General features: G+C 41.1%; 1 protein-coding gene across 3 annotated transcripts in view; it reads right to left on the bottom strand.

The window, feature by feature from the left end:
- Positions 1–19909, bottom strand: part of GPR65 (G protein-coupled receptor 65) — a 101745-nt gene that overhangs the window by 58022 nt on the left and 23814 nt on the right. For all 3 annotated transcript variants that reach the window (XM_070593697.1, XM_070593698.1, XM_070593699.1), the window contains one exon: positions 18373–18682. In XM_070593697.1, coding sequence (XP_070449798.1) covers positions 18373–18470 — 98 coding nt within the window. In that variant the 5' untranslated portion in view covers positions 18471–18682. Of the gene's footprint in view, positions 1–18372; positions 18683–19909 lie in introns of those variants that run through there.

The raw sequence follows: 19909 nt of genomic DNA, 5'->3' as shown, positions 1-19909 counted from the left end.
GGCTGGGCCAACCAGAATAAAGAATGCTTGGAACACTGAACGGCAAATGCAGATTGTTGTCCCAACTGGGTGCTGTTACAGGGCCTTATCGCACTATTCTTTCTGCTTTGTGCATGTGCAAAACTTTTAATAATTAATAGAAAAGCATGCAGGGTGTGTTTGGTGGGCCAAGTTGAGGTAAACATCTGTCTAACTAAAAATGAGGATGCAGTCTAGTATAGGTTACACAGATCTCCCCAGGGCATTGGGGAAGCCCAGCAGAAGAGCATCTAACCCAGCCTGCGGTCTGGGAAGGATGAGACAGTCTTTCTAGGAGAGGTCAGGACAGAAGCAAGTCTTGAGTGATAGCATGATGAGCAGAAAGAGCCTGGCTATGGAATCAGCAAGAAGACCCAGCTTCAAATATGTGTCCCACCACTGACCTGGGATAAGTTATTTGACCTCTGAGCTGCATCTGTTAAAGAGAATCCTAACACTTGCCTTATATTGTTCAGGTTAGGAGACTGGTGCAGAGATACCAGTTGTGGCTAATGGTGTAAGGGGCTCCCTCAGCACCCACTCCAACTCCTCTGTAGTTTGCCTCCCTGAAAAGTCAGGAACACATTTCCCAATCTCCCTTATAGCCTGGTTCAACATGTGACCCAGGTCCAGTGAAGCATTTGCACGTTCATAAGAATAGGAGACAAATGTGAGCAACAGGGATGTCCTTGAGTGAGGGAATGTAGCCTTTTGTGGCAATCACAAATGCAGAGGCATCCAGTTCTTCTGGAGTAGCTGGGGTAGGGCTTTCGGTGTCCAGTTCCTCGTCTCACAGGGGCCAAGCACCCAGCAGCAGTGATTTTGCTCCAACCATGCCGTGATACAGCCAGGCCTTGCTCTTGACCACCGTGTTCCTGCCTGTGAACCTTCCACATGGGGGTATCCGGCCCTCCCAAAGATTGTGTTGCCTCCTAATATCTGATAATAAACCCATTTCTGCTTAATTAGCAGAGGATTCTGTTTTCTGCCTCTGGGAACACAAACAGATGCCATTCTTTTTCTTCTGCATCCTCCAATCCAATCTATCGCCAAGTCCCGTTGATGCAATCTTTTCAATCTGCCCACTTCTCTTTCCCCTCTGCTGCTCCCGTGGTTCAGAATACTACCATCTCTTGCCCAGATCCCATCTACAGTCTCCTGGTGGCTCTCTCTGACCCCAATATCACCCCCACTCCAATTCATGCTCCACACTGACACCATAGGCATCTTCCTAAAATGCCTGGATGCACATGACATTCCCTGCGCAAACTCCCCTCCCACACACACACACTCTAGGCTTTAGCCATGTGGGATCACTTTCTATTAACAGTGTGTGCAACTGAGATTCATCTCCAGAACTGTATGCATTTGCTCTTTCTACCTGCAACACTCTTCTGTCCCCTTACCAAGAGAACTTCTGTTCTGCTTTCAGGTCTTAGGTTAAGTGTTATCTGCTTCAGGAAGCATTTCTTGACTTCTCAAGTTCAAGTTAGGGGCCCTTGCACTTCTATACTATCTAAAACATATTGTACTTGCTGTTTATTTATCTGGATTCCCTACTAGACAAAAAGCCCTATGAAGGCTGAACTCTTATCTGTTTAACGGATAAGTATGCCTCCAAAATCTGGCACATAGCCTGAGACATTGTGGGCACTTGATAAAAGCTAGTTAGTTGAAGCAAGGCATCAAATGCCCCAGAAAGATCTAATGTACATATAAGGATTGGCCATCATCCATGAGTTTTGGCAGCCTAGAGGTCCCTGATGACCTCAGTAGGGGCAGTTTCAGTGGCGTGGTGGCAGCTGAAGCCAGTTCCCACAAGAGTGCGGAGGAAGTGGATATGGGAAGTCCATTGGTTTATCACACCCTTCTGCACTTCGTTGCTGGCCAAGGTGTTCTGATGAGGTCAGTGGGCAGGACAGGCAGTGAAAGCAGGAAGCTATTAGATGCCTGAGATATTGGTGTGAAAAGAACAGTGTCCCAAAGAAGAGCAAAGATGCCAAAGTACCAACTTTAGGCTGAATTCTCCATTAGGCACAGGAAGCACAGAGTCTGGGGCCCCCTATACTTTTGTGGGGTCCACAAAACCATTTAAATATTCTTTTAAAATAAGAACAACAAAAAAAGTGACTATGATCATAACGAATCTATAATAATGAATCCAGTCTGGATTGTATTCATCTTTATACCAACACAGTCATAAATATAGTTTTTAATATTATTTAAGGGGGAAGGGGGCTCTGAAAGCAGAAGTGCCCAGGGCCCAGAGAAGTTGTAGTGCAGACCTGATCAACTTTGCTGACTTTACAATCTAGTCCTGCCTCTGAGATTCATTTGTCAGGAATTAGGTCACCCCTCTTCTTCTCTCGGCCTCTGGCTCCCACTGTGGCTCTGACTCACTTGCACTTCCTGAGCTGGCCTAGAGGGGGCAACTGTACCTCTGAGATCTGGCCAACGGTGGTTTGGAAAGGTCTTATCAGAGGCTCCTGATAAGGCCAAAGGGGATACTGTTTTTCATGATTTTCACAAAGATATTGGGTTCAGCATTTGAGCATGTCTGTTTCTGTTTCTGCGCTGGGTAAACAAAGTCTACAAGTAAAGATACCATCTTCCTGGAACTGGTGAGAGAGAGAAGACCCAGCCAAACTTTGCCAATGCAGCACAGCATCTGGAAACAAGAAGTGCTGACTTTGTTCGGTGAAGCAATTAGCAAGTACCACAAATCACTAGATGGATGAAGTAACCCAGGGAAAACAAAACAAGACCCTGGTCAATGATTACTTCTCCTTCAAGGAGAATAAGAGGAGCAAAGAAAGCTTAGCAGAAAACATTTTAACTTTCAGACTCCTTGTTCTAAGTAGAGGTCTAATTTGCTTTAGAGAATGCACAGCTTCCAACCAGGGAATCTCTCATCTTTATAAGAATCTCAACATTTTAGAGGAGCTGAAGTTTCTCTGAAGCCTTTGGCGTACTGTGGGTAGGGTGCAGAGGCCAAAACAAGGACTTCGGTCTCCTGAAACTGTTCCTTTGGGAAAACCCTTGCAGTCAACACACACCAAGGTCCCAGTTTTCAGGAGATAGAACTAAAAGCAGGCATGCCCTCACCCCACCCCAGTCTATGCCAATAGAGCAAATGTTCTGTCTGATCCGAGAGTCTGCAGGTAGAGTTTATCACAGTAAGTCATTAAGCCATTCATCTGTTCAAGCTCCTTCGAAGCTCCGATGCTGGTGACGTAAATGTGAATAAAACTCCATCCCTCCAGCTTTGTTGGTACTTTTCTTCACAGCCCAAAGTCTTACATAGTTACTTGTTTACTATCTCCATGCCCCCCACCGCACTGGCCCCCTTAAAACTATAATCTCCATGAGAGTGGGAACTTTGCTGTTTTGTTCCCTGCTGTGAATTTAGTGACTAAAACAGCGACTGGCATTCCTAGGTAAATATTTGTTGTGTGATTTTGCTGAATGGATGAGTGAATGAATGAAATCATCTTATAATAATTCTTAACCTTGAACAATCTACTAAAAAGAAAAGTCCGTGAGCTCCATTCAAAGCTGTTTTTATTACCATTTTCCGAGAATTTGGTTTGAAAGCATTTATAAAGACATGGTAAAATTAATATGGAAACACCAATACTTTTCTTTAATAAAAGCTCGATATAAATATGGAACAGGGCACTACTGGGCTCTCCATAAACCTCTTACAAGTAATCTACTTTGAGGAATTTGAATTTCACTTCAGCAATTGTTTGAATTTATGTTTTAGTAACTTCTATATATAGCATTTGCCAGCTCAATAATGCAATTCACCTTTTAGTTGTTTAAAATATTAGTTCCTTGGAACAAGGCTAGATCCTTTCCTAGGAGAGAATAATCTGTTTGCAATAACCTCTGCACATGTTCAAAGCCTGGTTGGTCTGTATTGACATTTAAAAAGAAAACAGACTTGGGTTCTGAACCGAATCAAACAACTCTCCAGGACTGAGGCATATGGCTTTGTAAGTAATTGGATAGATGGAGTTCAGCCTTAAGAGCAGGAAGTATAGAAAGTTACTAGGTGGAAAGGTTGTCTCTTGATGCCTGGAATTCCACTATTGAAGAGTCGTTCCTTTGGGTCTCAAAAAGCCTCTTGATCTTTTGAGTTTTCCCCTACAAATTTAGGAGAACTAAAATACTCTAAGCCAGTATCTGCTAACCACTGGCCTTGAGGAACCAGACAAAATGAATTAGTGAAGCAGGGGGATGTATGACAACAGGGAGTTGGGGGGGGGGTACACTGTGAACTATAGATGCCTGTGCCACCCAATTTCTAGCCAGTGCAAATTCAGACTTTATTTACAATGACCCTCTAGCTGGAAGTGGAGAAGGGATGAGAGGTGGTGGTGCTTGAAGCTAAGTTTGCATACCAGTTTATGTAAAACAAACACAATATCCATTGCTTATGTCAAGGAGTCGGGACAAAGTACTGATGGAAACTACATAGGAAGAATAATTAAAGCTCCCCAAATCTCTATCTTGGTGCCATTCCTGGCTCAGGTCCATTGTTGCCCTGTGAGAATTGGGCCAAGTATTGTCAGAGCAGTTGTATTTTCTAAACAACTGGAAATCCCAATTTTTGTGGGAAATGTCCTGATAGTGGTGGTGGTGGTTTAGATTAGGTAGTCAAATGGTTTGTTAGAGAAGGTGACATCTGAGTACAGTCTTGAGGAAAGTGAGAGAGTGAGCCACAAGGTAATAGGGTAAGAGTCTTTGGGAAGAGGAGAGAAGTACACGGACCTGCAGCAGGACTGTGCTTGAGAGTCAGCAAGTGGCCATTGTGTCTAGAATGGGACAAGTGGGGAGAAGAGTTGATGGTGACTAGGACAGAGGAGAAGCAAGAGGGCAGAGCATGAAGGTCTCTGAAGACCATCATGGGAGTGGCATGTGAAGCCACTGGAGGAGGGCTTTGACCACAAGAGTAGCATAAGCCAAACTGGGTTGTAAAGAGATTGTTCTGGCTGATGCTGTGGGGAGAATAGTTTATAAAGGAGCAAGAGGAGAGGAAGGGAAACAAATCAGAAGGCATACTGGTTTGGATGAAATTCTGCGGTGACCGCGTTACCCAAGTAACAGTAACTTTAAATAGAAGTTGGTTTCTCTCTCACTCATAAGTCCGGAAGTCTGAATCTAGAGGTAGATGTATTTATCAAGTCCTAGGGACTCAAAACCCTTCCAACTCGGTGTTCTAAGGACTCACCGAGGGCATGAATGCAGTCAGGAAAGTGTAAACATAAGAATCCTCCCTGTGGGCTAGGAAGGCATCTGTGTACCAGGAAGCAGGATGAGGAAAAGATAAAGAAGCTACAAAGGGTACAGTACTACTGTCTCTTAAGGAAGATTCCCAGAAGTTCCACAAACATTTCTGTTTACATCCCCTTAGCTATACTAAGCTTGAAGAAATGCTAGGGAATCTACATTCTGAAAGACCCAGTGCCCAGTTAAAAATTCTATTAGTAAAGAAGGAGAGGATATAGATGTTGAGAGGGAATGAACAATTTTGACCACAGATACTATTGTAGTAATCTGGGTGAGAGATGATGGTGATGGGGGTGGTGAGAAGTGGTCAGTTTCTAGATTTAGTTTGAGGTAGAGGCAAGAGGATATGCTGATGCACTGGTTGAAGGGTGTTAGGGAAGAAGAATAGTCAAGGATGCTGAAGTTTTGGCTTAAGCAACTGAAAAATGGACCTACTTTTATTGAGCAGGCTTAAGGATAATCATGTGTTTGAATTTTGGGAAAGTTAATTTTGACGCCCACATGAAGCTGTCAGGAAGGCAGTTGGATATACAAGCCTGGGGTTAAAAGGAGATATCTGGCTTAGAAACAGAAACTTGGGATCTGTCTGCATAGACATGGTGTTAAAAGCTATGAAACTTGACAAAATCGCCTAGAGGATGAGCAGATAGGAAAGAGTAAACACAAGATACTGAGCCTGAGGCCGTCCAACATTCAGAGGTTGGGGAGATGGAGGAGTGACTAGCAAGGAGGACAAAGAACAAAGAGAGTGGGGTCCTTGGAAGCCAAGAAAATAAGGCATCTGAAAAAGGAATCATAGTATCAAATGCTGCTGACAGTTGAGTAGTATGAAGATTAGTAATTGACCATGGATTTGGCAATATGAAGATCACCTGTGATCTTGATGTCAGCTGTTTGAACAAAATGGGTTCAAGAGAGAATGAAGTGAGTGAAAGGAAGAGAGTGAATATAGGCAATTTTTTCAGGGATACATAAAAAATCTAGCAAAGAAATGAGATGGTAGTTGAAAGATGGTTTTTCAACAATTTTTTTTGTGTTTCAAAATGAGATACATTGCAGCATGTTCTGTGGGTTGATGGGAAACATCCAACGTAGAGGCAAATTTTGATGATGCAGGAGAGAAAAGAGAGAGTTGGAGTAAGATCCTTCAGTAGATGAAAGGAAATGGTGCCCAGTGCACATATGGAACTTTTGGCTTTAGAAAGGAGCACAGACAATTCGCCCAAGAGGGAAGGCAAATTACATGGGAACAGATGCAGGTAGGCAGTAGAGGCGATGGTGGGAGCTAATGGAAATTCTCCCCTGATTGCTTCTGTTTTCTTGTTGAAATAGAATTTAAACTCATCAGCTGAGAGTGAGGAGGAGGGTGGAGGAAATGGCGATTTGTGGAGAGAAAAGAAAATATGAAATAGCCCTGTAAGAGATTGGATGTGCGAATGAACCATGGAACTGTAATGACGTTTCTGGGCAGCACTGTGGATTTATTTCTCAGTGGTCATGAATTTAAAGTTTGTGAGTGTGACAATACATAGCAGAGCTGGGGAAAACCAGAGAGACAGAGAGAGAGAGAGAGAGAGAGAGAGAGCAGTGGTAGGGGAGGGAGAGAAGAGATTGAGTGCATTTATTCAAGGGAGTCATAAGAAATAAAAAGAGACGATACAATCTAATCTGGTCGTGAAGGGATGGGGTGCTGATGAGGGACAGTGCAAAGGCCTTGGATTCAACGGATCAACCATAGCCTGTCTTAGAAAAGTTGGCAAATTGTGCAAAAACAGACATTGCTTCTTTTTAACTTGATGTGTTCGAGTATGCTAGCCTGCAGTTAAAAGAAAACCCAAATTTCAGTGTCTTAAAAAACAAAAAACCATTATGATGGGATTCAAGCTGATGTCAGCTCTCCTCCACACATTTAAGAATTCAGGTTGATGGTGGCTCTGCCAACTTCAACATGTGACATCTGGGTTATCCAAAGCCTTGCCACATCAGTCAGCCAGGAGGGAAAAAGGGCACAGAGGGACAAGCGTGAGAGGCTTTTCTGGGCCATGGTTGGGAGTGGCATGTATCATGTCAATCATATTCCACTGAAGAGAATTTAGCGACTTTCTTGCAGAAAGGACTGAGAAATGAAGTCTAACTGTGCGCCCAGATAGGAGGGGAGAATGGATTTTAGTAGACATCTAGCAATTTCTCTCATTAGCCCCTTCAGCCACCATCATCCCTTACATGAAACATACTTGTATACTCATTAGAGGAGAAAACCCCAAATTTCATCCAACTAATAAATCTGTCTCAAAGTCTAGGATCTCCCGGTAATGCTCAGACCTCTCCCTCAGGTCCAGATATGGTTCCTCAAGGTCCAGGACCCTTTCAACTAAAAGACAAGTTACCTGTGCTTCATCTGCCCACTCATCATACAAAAGTGGACAGGATAACTGCGATAAAAACTCCCAAAGCAGTCTTTGGGCCACAGCAGTGATGGAATCCTGTTGGGGAAGTATCACGAAGATCCCCAGCCCCCAGAGGAAAATGCCTTGATAGACTCTCAGTGCGCCCTCTGCAAAGAACTTTCTTGGCCATTGTTCTCAGTGACCCTAGGCTCTGCCCTCCTGGAGAATATCCTTGTCCATTATCCCCATGACCACATATGAGGTGGATATTGGGGAGCATGTTGTCAGGAGTTGTATATCTTTCAGAGCCCACTTTCTGCTGGTGCGTGAGAGTAATTTTACAGACGCAAGCTTGTGGTTTCTGGGCAATACAGTTTTCTGAAAAACTTGATAGGCTTCTGACCTACTTGTGTCTACTCAGTTTCATGTAGTAGTAAATAAGCCCAAAATTATTTTCTAGACCTGTTCTAAAGTCTGCTTTTCTTGCTCAACCCATTAATCTCACCCTCATGGAATCTACATTGACATCTGAAAGGACAGGCTTGGGTAAAGCAAAGCAACATCCTTGATAATATCTTTGCCACTGGGCTGGTTCTCCTTTTTTGTTTTCTTTGACCTACAAAGTTATCTGCTAGTATTTGAGGTCCAGAAACCACTGATTTTCCCAGCCCTGAATTTTTAACGTTTTTTAACTCATTTTTTCTTCAGCTGGCAAACTAGTCGATTCTAGCCTGAGTTCACCTTTTTCTTGCAACACTTTGCCAAAAGCAATAAATAGCAGCCAACATATACTAATATTCTTGCTCTTTCCAGTTGCTTTCCCTAGAGCTACAGACTTAATAGGCTCTGGGTCTGCCTTCCAAGATCACAAGTGACACTTTTATTGGGTTTTGTTCCATAGATAATATGGGGCTCTAGCTGTCTAGCCTCTGATAGCCATTTTCTTCCTTCCTCCAGTCTGAATTCTAAGCTAATAGCACACACTTTACATGTGTGTTTTGGCGCTCACTTTCAGGTCCTGATTTCCATATTTATTAGGGAAGATGGTAAACAAAAAGACTGCTAAAATTCAATGCCTTAAATAAATATGTGCTCCTCGCCCATGGTGGGAGTTGAGGTCAGCAGCAGCAGTGGCATAGTTTCTCCGGGATTCAGGTGTGATGGTGAGTCTGCCATTTTTCACGCATGGCTGCCAAGGTTTCCTTATGGTCATCTTCTCAGTCTGCTAGAAAGAGGAAAGTGCGTGGAGCACGAGTGGGAGGGTTTAATGAACTAGGCCTGCAGGGGTGCATATTATTTTTGTTCACATTTCATTGGTGAGAACTTAGTCACGTGAAACAATTGCAAGGGAGATAGGGAAATCTACTCCATCCATGGATCCGGGAAGGAGGAAAGAGTGGATTTTGGTGTCCAGCTGTGGTTTCTGTTGCACACAGTACTAAAGAGAAGAACAAAGAGGGGACTAATTCTTCCCGTAGGATGGCCTAATAACTGTGAAGTGTCATTATCACACTGGAAGAATTAGGGGAGGTCCTAAGATTTGTAGAAGGAGCCAAAGGCTAAAGGAAGGGATTTTGGGGGCATCGATAACTGGAATTAATTATAATGAGTGCCTAATACAGATAAAACTCCATTCAATTTGATCTGATTTGCAGCAATGGAAATAGATGAGAACTATCTTTTCAAGGTTGTTAGTTTTTCTTTTTCTAGAAGTTGCTATTTCCTTTGTTTTGAGAAGACCCCACGATAAGATTTCAGAAAAACAAAAAATCACAACAGGGAAGCTATTTTTTTTTCTCTGAAGAAGATTAGCCCTGAGCTAACATCTGTGCCAATCTTCCTCTGTTTTATCTGTGGGTCGTGGCCACAGCATAGCTGATGAGTGGCGTAGGTCTGCACCTGGAATCTGGGCCCACGAACCCAGGCCTCCAAAGCAGAAGGCACTGAACTTAACCACTATGCCGTGGGGCTGGCTTGAGGGAAGCTATTTTAAAGGGGAAAAACAGTGCACCGTACATCTCAATTTATATTTCAGAATAAAACTATAATGCTTTGCTTATGACATGAATTAAGGTCAGCCTTAACCAGAGTATGCTTTTGAAGAGCTAAAGAAATTGTTTTTCCCTAACTATATAACTGGACTCAAAAGGTGGCATCCTCTATCTGGAGTTATATTTATACTGAATAACCCAGACTTTGGGAAATACACCAATGGCCGGCTGTTATGATCCCTTTGCTGCCCTGAGGTCAGATTACACCCTGAGAATGGAGGTGAGAATTTCCATGAAAGAAAATAGATGTTCCCACTGTCAATCATTCTGGAGCAGGGTTGAATGAGTAGGCTTTATTCTGGGGAAGGAGCAGAGCTCTCCTCTTACTGATGCGATAGGGTGGGGAGATAGAAGGTTAAAGAGGCTTAGGTATTTGTGATGGATTTGAACTAGTTTTTCTCTCCTGGAACCCAGCAGGAGCTAGATAGGAATGCAAAGCTTAGATTTTGGCTTGTGATCCCCCAAAATAACTAGTTTTAGTAGCACTTCGTCGTGTTTTGAATGGTAGTGCTATTATCCCATAAGTACCCAACAAAGATTTTTTAAACTTTTTTCATTGTAAAATGAAACACAGATAGAGAAAACTCTGATACAAAATTATACTTTAATCAATTATTAAAAGGCAAATACTCTTGTAACCACTACGTGGTCAAGAAATAGAACTTTGCCAGCCAGCTTAGAAGTCCTCCGTATACCGGATCCCCCTTTCCTAAAAGTAACCACTATCTTGATTTTCATTGTAATCGCTTCTGTTTTTGAAGAGATCATTTGGCACCCAATTGTGCATCCATAAATGCTGTAGTTTAATTTTTTCAGTTTTTAGATTCACCTTTTAAGTGTCTTTTAACGCAAAATTTCTCCCCATTCCCCTTTTACCCCTTGTAAAGTATTTGTTGAAGAACCTAGGTTCTTTGACCTGCAGAGACTCCCATAACCTGGGTCTTGCTGATTATACCATCATAGCGTAGTTTCATGTGTTCCTCTGTCCTCTGTATTTCCTGTAAATTGGTAGTTGCAACAGATTCAGATTGGTTTGTTTGTTTGTTTTGGCGGGATTATAGGGGATATTATGTTCTTTCATCAGGGACATAGGCTATCTAGTTGTTTCTCTTTTTGTGATGTTAGCAGCTGTTCCAGATCTATGAATTACACAGGGGCTGCAAAATGGGGATTTCATTTCTTCTTAATTTATTAACTGGAATCTTTCTTTGAAGTGTCACTTGCTCTCATCTACTGGTTGGCTATCAAGATAAAACTCATATAGGAAAGACAGGATGAGTGCTTGATTCTTTCCCCTTCATTAGTTTTCAAGATAATGAGTTGGTTTCCCGAATTCTTCTCCAAATATCATCAATTGTTTTATAAGGATAACTATAAATTCATGGATTTAAACATTTTTGATGTGTAGCAATCCTTTGCAGTTAATATCCTTATTAAAAATCAAATTGCCTATTTTGGGTCTTAGGAGTCTCTTCAGGTTGGTTCCTTTTGACATGACCCTTATGAGGTAACAAGTGTTCCAAGATCATCTTGTATATTTCCTGCCAGATGTGAAACTAGTCACATCTCCAAGAAGCCCTCATTTCAAATCATATTCTGGGTGTTAAGGATGATCAATGTTACTGAGTTGGGTCCTTGTTTCCAGAAATTTTCAGTGGACAGATCTAGGACAGACCCAGTGACACTGAGCACCCCTTGTACCAGGATTGTGATATTGAAATGAGGGCTTCTTGAATGTATATACACACATATATTCTCAAATTTAAATTTGAATTGTATCAGTATTAACTCACTCAATTCAAATTTAGGACAACTGAGTTTTTACTTAACTTCTTCTAGCGTACATCTGTCTCTTCATTCTTCCATACTAAGAATCCTGGTTCTCTAGAACACGGGGGATGATAGAGTTAGAATAGGCCATAATTATATGAATTTGTTTTATCCTACACTATATACACAATGTTTATCTCACAATATCAATATCAAAACTACCCCCCCAAAGGATTATTGAAAACAATTTTAAAAATTTTGTGTATGCCATCTCCATTTTTCCCTCCACCTTTTTTGCTTATACTGTAATTACATTGTCATAGCATATTACTATTGCGTACTATAATCTTGCCTTTTAAACGTTCATTTCAACTAAGTTCTATAAGTAACTATATACCAGTATTCATGCTGATGTCTCTAGACATGTTGTGTGTCTGAAGTTTGTTCTTTAGTAGATTCAAAAAAGGGTTAAGGGAAAAATATTCCCTGAATTCTTAGATTTGGAGCCTTTGATATGGAAAGTCAGTTTGGCTGGTTATAAAAGCTTTGGCTCACATTCTTTTTCCTTATCACCTTCAATATATTACTTCATTTTCTTCTGGAGCATTGTTTTTGAAAAGTCTGATGACAGTCTAATTTTCTTTCTCTAACAGGTCACTTGATCATCTTCTCTAGATGCTCACAAATAAATGTGGTTAAATACAAGAGTTTGTTCTTAGCTCTACTTTGGGAATTATAAAATAAGATCATGTCCAAGCTTGGAGAGAATCTGAGGAGGATATGAAATTCATTACGAGGTGGTGAGAGAGGATCTACCTGGCTTTGGAGAAGCAGTGGTTCAGAACACGGGCTGCAGAAGCTAGTGAATGAGCCCCTCAATAGAGAGTCATTTACATCTATACATTCCTTAGAGAGTTCCAAAAATTTACTGGAAAGTCAAACCCTAGAGAAGAATAGATTTCAGATAGTCCCTACAACAAACCTAGTAATCCTTATATCTTGAATACCAAAGAAAATAAAATATTATTTTGCAGTCATAGACTGCTGAGTCTGCTAATACGCTTTGGATACATTTTAATGGGTTTGGCAAAGTGATTAGAAATGAATGCAAATGTGCACTCTATATCAGTCTTGATTAATAAGGCTATATGATAAAATAGAGGCAGGCTTCATTCACAATAGTAAGCAAAAAAAAAAAAAGTTTTTAAAGAAGTAATCCAAGATTTCTGATTCTAGGAAGCTGGTGGATCAAGTTAGTACAAAAATTTGAATAACATGCAGAAATTCAGGAATTTTATATGATACATAGTAATTTTAAAAAAACATGCTTGCTGACTTCATGTGAAAGAAAGAAATTCTGTAGGGGTAAGAAATAAATAAAAAACCAGAACTATAAGTTCAGATAATGTTACAGAGACGTTCTAACAATTCTTTAAAGGACAAATAATGTTCATGTTATACAAACTGGATTAGAAAGTAGAAAAAGAGGGAAAAATCTTCATCTCATTTTATGCCATATGCTAATCTCTATAGATGCAGAGAAAGTATTCATAATAATACTATTAATTACTAATGCTAATACTAATTCATAATAGAAACTTATATCAAATTTCTTTAACCTGAGAAAGGAAATTACGAAAAAGCCAAGAGCAAATATTATACTTAATGGTGAAAACTGACAAGGATGTTTTCTATGCAAGTTTTATTCAACATTTTTCAAGAAGTCCTCGTTAGCACAATAATGTACGAAAATAGATAGAAGTTAAAAGAATAAATGAAGAAGAATCAAATTTTCATTATTTGTTAGCAAAATTAATATCTACATAGAAAACTAAAGGAATTTAAAGACAAACAACTAGAACTAGTTTGACTTCATCAAAGTTGCTAGATACCAGATTACCTTATGAAAAATGAATTCATTCTGATACATCAACAACAAGCAATTAAAGGATAAATTTTTAAAGTGCCATTTACAGTATCAAAAATTGGTAAGTGACAAAATACAGAAGTGACCTAGGACTAAATCTAATGTAGATGCCTAAGATCTTTATGGAGAGTGTTATTAAACTTTAGTGAAGGACATAAAAGAAGATTCACATAAAATAGGAACATATGCTAACTTTCTGGATGAAAACTCAGAAATATGGAAAAATTCCCAAAATTTATCTGTTAAATTCAATGCAATTCCAATTAACATCTCAACAGGGTTTCCTCACGGAACTTGATAAATTGATCCTAAAATTCCAGTGGAAATACGATGGGCCAAGAAAAAAAATTTTGAAGAAGAAAAATTAATAAGGGGAGGGAAATTTGCCTTACCAGATACAAAGATTTATTGTAAAACTATATAGTAACTAACACAGTGTGGTTAATGGTGCAGAAATAGGCACAAAAGATCAATAAAAGAGAAGAGACAGTGTAGATATAGAATTAGGTACACACCAGGATTAAGAAATATGGGGCAAGCAGCATTGCACAGTGAAGGAGAGATAGCTTTTCAATAAATGGTGCCCCAAAATTGGTTTCTCATGTGAAAAAATATAAAAATATAAAAATATAAGTTGAGTGTTACCACACACACACTACTCATTAAAGTAAATTTCAGACAGTGTTCTGAGTATTAATCACAGACTCCCCACCTGAGGAAGTGGCATACTTATCATCTACCTGACGATTTATAATTGGCCATGTGAAGAAATGAGGCAAAGAGTGTCCCAGGCTGAAGGACCAGCGTTTGCCCTGATGCAGAAAGGAGCGAGGCATGATGGAGGGGGCCACTGTGATGGAAACTTAGGGAATGGGGCTAAGTGGCCAGAGTTGAGATTTGATATAGTGTTAGCATCAATTCAGACCACAGAGTTCTTGTGGGTCGTGTTATGAGCTTTAGAATCTATCCTAAGAGCAAGAGAAGCCAAGAAAGCTTTCTGTGAAACAAGTCCTAATCAGACTTTTAAACGCTCCCTCTAGCTGCTGTGTGAAGAATAGATAAGAAGCAGGAGTGGACATGCAAACACCACACTGGAGTTTATATCAGTTGTCCAGGGGCTTGAATTACAGAGGAGGCTATGGTATTATGAGAGTAGACATTTTAGAACAATATACCTAAAATGGGAAAAGGTCACATGAAGAAAAATGTATTTTGTTACAGTTCTTCCCATAATTTCATAAGGAAGGTAAGAGTCTCAAGTGAAATGAATCTTCCAAACATTGTTAAGGCCAACAAAAATGGCCTGCTCCTTTATGTTCGGAGCTAAGGATCAAGGAAGGTGATGGGCCTTGTCTTTGGGTGGAAGAGAGGAGAGATGAAGGAGAGAATGCTAGAATTGCTGAAAGAGATTTGTTCAAATTACATGCATTCTGGCCACCCCAACCTTCCAATTCAGACATCAGAAATTCTATTAGGGGGACAAAATTGGGTGAATTATGGAGAATTTACTATCACAGGATATGGAAATCCTATCATATTGTTGGCTTACTACATCTAAGAAAAGCTATTCTGACTATTCTCGGGAGACGGGAGGAAGTGTATTGCACTTGTAAAGAATGAGCTCTTCACAACCTCCCCCCAAATATTTGCTTTATTGTGAGATCTCAAGTAGTCCTTGAAGAAGTGAACGCCAGGGGGACAGAAGGTGGTAAACTTCGAGTCAGGGACAGTTGCAAGGGTAATAGAGAGGACTGAGCATGAAGGACCACGGCCCTGGCCACCATGGCTGAGTGCAGGAACATCATGGCTGGACTCACAAGCGAATGGCCAGAGTGGGACAGCAACATCATGTAGACACTCAGGGCCTGGACTCCTCACCATTTTTCCAGCATTGTGTAACCTCCAAAGGAGCAAGGGAAGGAGCCCCAGGAGTGCCTGAAGCTTTCTCAAACTAAGCATCTTGCTATCCCTATCCCCCGGCCCACTGAGAAACATGGCCTCTTTCTTAAGAAGGGAACTTTCCTAAGAAGGCCCTTTTTGAAGATTCTGAACTCTCCAAGATTTCCCCTAGTAACTTTGGAATGCTTATACTTATTATCATACGCTTATCCAGGTACAACTAGGTTCCATCTGAAAGATACCTTCGGGATCACCTAACCGTCACTTTACAGACGAGACAACTGAGTATTTGCCCAATGTCACACAGAAAGAGTGTGGACTAGAATTCAGGTCTCCTGCCTCCCACTCTAGAACTGTATCCATCATATACTTTCTACCTGAGTAAAGGTAACTTGACCCAGAGGCACAATCTATTTCTAACCTCCTGCTATTAAACGTTAACTGCTTCTAGGTTTGCATTCAATTTATGGAGTCATATAGTGAATGTACAACAGAGGAAATTCAGCAGGATGAATTCTTTACTTTCAGGCTCCCTACTGTTCTCACGCATATTACTCCAACTCTCAAAACAGAATTTGAGTTTCAAGGAGTCAGTGAAATAAACCCTGCAGAGCCGTTACATCATGTACGTCTATTGGGGGATGAACATCCACAGAAAACATGATGCCTCTGGCAGATTAACAGTTTGTTTTGAAAAAGGCTTGTTTCTAGAAAAAGATATTGAAAGGGAAAATAACTTGCTTTTTTTTTTTGAGGAAGATTGGTCCTGAGCTAACATCTGTTGCCAATCTTTCTCTTTTTTCCTTCTCCCCAAAGCCCCAGTACACAGTTACATATCTTAGCTGTAAGTCCTTCTAGCTCTTCTATGTGGGACGCTGCCACAGCATGGCTTGACGTGTGGTACATAGGTCTGCACTCAGGATCTGAACCTTTGAACCCCAGTGTGCAGAAGTGGAGTGCACAAACCTAACCATCACACCACCAGGCCAGCCCCTCTTGCTTTTGTTTTTGATTGAAAAAGAAGGCAAATTTAAAATGTATTAGTGTGTGTCCTTAGATATTTGTGTCTCCGGTCATTTCTTGCAAAAATATCCGTGTGTCACCAGTCATTCATACATAGGCCTATGGGAGTATTTTCCACAATGACTCTCAGGGAATTTAGGTCTTTGAGATATTTCCTGAGAACATGCAGATAGAGCTACAGCCATGCCTCCCCTCTTGGAGCATCATCATAGTCATTTACATACTAAAGGCTTTGGAAGGCCTTTCATTTAGACTGATTCCCAGACTTCTTTGACCATGGAACCCTTGTTAATTTTTTTCATTACGCATCCTTAGAACTCAAGTTCTACAGAATACCCTTTGGGAAGTGCTGGTTCATGATTACTCTCTAGAAGCTTAACACTCTGGAGGGGCATTTTTGGTGACAATGGCTCTCTGTGGAACTTTATAAATGTAGCTTTAGCTGTGAGCCTGTCACCAAAGTAAACTCTTGACATCAGCAGACTTTCTTTTGTCACAAGGCGACAGTATCTGTCAACTTTTTTTCCAACTCCTGAATGTCTAAATTATTCTTAATGAATATTAGCCATTGCCATGGTTGAGATCCAGACCTCAGCAGAGCCATTCTTGTCCCTCCAGCTTCTGCTTTCATACTTCCCAGATCACCTGGGCAGAAACCTTAGCGCTTATGCTTGTCAACAAGAAGTCTATCCCAAGCACTGGGAGTTCCGTCTGTGGAAGGTTTGGAGCCTCACAGCAGCTTCTTTGCCCTTTTTCCTTTCCCATCTCTCTTCTTTGTGTTCTTTTCCCCAATCCCTCAAAGGCCATCTAATTCCTTTCTTTGTCATATGCATGCGATTTTAGAAACTACTCTGGGCGTGCCCTTGAGAGGACTCACCTTTTACCCCAAGCAGTTTATCAAAGTATTTCTACCAAATTAATGGAAGACTCCAGGTAGAATTCTGATTACATTTCCCATATCTTTGTTATTGAAACTACATACATATATAGAGGAAAGACGCCAAGAACAGTGCTTGCTCAATAACTGTCAGTTCCCCTCTCTCTCTGTTGGTCTTTCAGAAGTGCCGAAATCAACCCTGGCTGCACATTACAACCATGTGAGAAGCTTCTAAAGTACAATTATCTGGGCCCAACTTTTAGAGATTCTGATTTAAATGGTAGGGTCCAGCAATTTTTAAAGCATCCCAGACAATTCAATCGTACATATTAGGATAGAGTTTCACTGATTTAGAACATGGAAGCAATGAAAGTGAAAAATGCCATCAGCTACCAAATTATCAGAGAGAAGAAATGTTGAAATATTCCACAGGGAGCGAATACACCTGATCACTCACAGCCGCTGTTCAGCTATCCACCTGCTCATCCACAGCTCTTCACACACAGCTTTCCTTCTAGATGCTCAGAAAAGTGTGACAACATAGTAATTTATCCTTGCTCCTACCCATTGAACTCCAAGCTTGTGAGAATGACAAAATAAATCTAGAATATTTAGGCACTTTTCTCATGGCTGTCATTAATATGATGTCACAGTTAAAAATTTACAAACAGGGGTGAGTATTTGACCAGCTTCCACGCACCCAGCGCAGGGCACTAGTAACTACCACCAGAGGTTGAAAATCCTGTCCTGATGGTTTGATTTCTAGGGCCACTCCTGATACCAACCAAGGGAGTCTGGGCTCCCTTGGAAGCACAGCTTAAAGCCAATGGCAAGGAGAAAGTAGAAGGGACGTAAGGAGAATCAATATGAGGATTTGTTAGCAAGCAGACTGCCACTAGGTGTGACTGATTGCTCACTCTGTGGGTCCACCCCCTAAGAAGACATAAAAACTGCATCTCAGCACCTTCCATTGGTCAAGGAAGAGATAGAAAATCACCCAGCGGGAAATTGATGAGCAGTAAACTTAGGCATCCTCTTTGTATAGATGACTGGTCTAGAGTCTGGAAGGAACAGGATTGGAAAAGTAGTGACAAGACAGTCTAGGGAAGAGGTATGGAGACTGACCTGTAGGAATGGACAGGACGCATGCAGATATTATTGCCTACTGGAGAACATCCACTGCAGAGGGGTCTTCGAACAACCAGTGGGAAAAGATGACTCATCCTGTTTGCGTAAGCCAATCTCTCTTGCTGATTGCCTCTGTGCTGGACAATGGCCCAAGAACAGAGTGGTCATGTGGCAGAGACAGAGGCTTGCATGGGCTCCCTCTGATCTAGTTAATGCCACTCTTCAATGTCCAACCTGCCAGCAGCAGAGATCCAGGAGATCAGCCAGCCTTTTGGTAGCAGATTGATTACAATAGACATCTTCCACTCTGTGGAGACAGAAATTTTTCCTTACAGGAATTGATACTTAATCTGAATATAGGTTTGCTATCTATAGAGTTTACACATAGTTGCACTGTAACAATTATGGTCCAACAAAGTCAAGGCAAATAAAGCTTCAGCCTCCTCAAAGATGCAGTTCAAGTCACCCCAAGAGGACACCAATCCAGACCAGTGTCCTCTTGCACGCTGAGACAAGAATAATCTTCCTAAAGCACAAATTTGATCATGTCATTGACCTTAATATAAAAGTCCAAATTATTTATCTTGCTAAGAGATTCTCTAAGATTTAACTTCTGTTTCTTTCCATCCTGTATCTTTTGCTACTTCCTCTCTCACAGTCAGCTCCAACAACACTGAACTACTTTCATTTCCTTAAAATGGAACCAGGCCTTTGCACATGCTGTTCCTCAGCCTGAAACTCCCTCCCCCACTTGCCTAATGCCTACTTAGCTTTCATGACTCCAGCCTTTCCTGGACGCTCTAAGACTGAACTAATTGTGGTCATGCCCACCCTCCCTTCTTAATTAACTCTCACTGTTGTTAGAGCTGTCGAGTCAATTCTGACTCCTAGCGACCCTGGTCCAGCAGAGAGGAACCCTGCTCACTCTTTCTGGACGATCCTCTCGTGTTTCTGGTGCTATATCAGGCAATGCTCTGCTGCTATTCACATGGTTTTCATGGCCAAATTTTTTGGAAGTGGGTGGCCATCCTCCTTCTTAGTCTGTCTAGCCAGGCAGCTCCACTGAAACCTGTCCATCATGTGTGACTCTGCTGGTATTTGAAACACTGGTGGCATAGTTCTCATGCTGCCACATGGGTGGTGTGGTTCTCTGACAGGGAAATGAACCTGGGCTGCGGTGGTGAGAGCTCGGCATCCTAACCACTAGACCACCTGGGCTGGCTAACTCTACTGTAACACTCACTATATGTATTGTTTGCCTCTAGATTCCCTGTTAGACTATTATAACTTTCCCAATACTCCTAGAATCCAGCAAAAATTAGACACTTGACAAAAATTCATTGATAGAATTAACAAATGAATCGAATGTTTTTCTTTTCTATTTATTCACGATCCTTTATAATATCATTTAAAAAGATGTGTACATTTCTTTTCTCATACACTTCTTCAATGTACTTAATAAAATGAAATGGAATATGAACAGCATGAAATTGACGGGAAAATTAACCAAGGGTAGTTTATATCATTGGGCTTA

Source organism: Equus przewalskii, chromosome 25, assembly GCF_037783145.1.
Source record: "Equus przewalskii isolate Varuska chromosome 25, EquPr2, whole genome shotgun sequence".
NCBI lineage: Eukaryota > Metazoa > Chordata > Mammalia > Perissodactyla > Equidae > Equus > Equus przewalskii.
The sequence above is the reverse complement of the archived record's forward strand: the minus strand, read 5'-3'. Positions and strand labels throughout refer to the sequence as shown.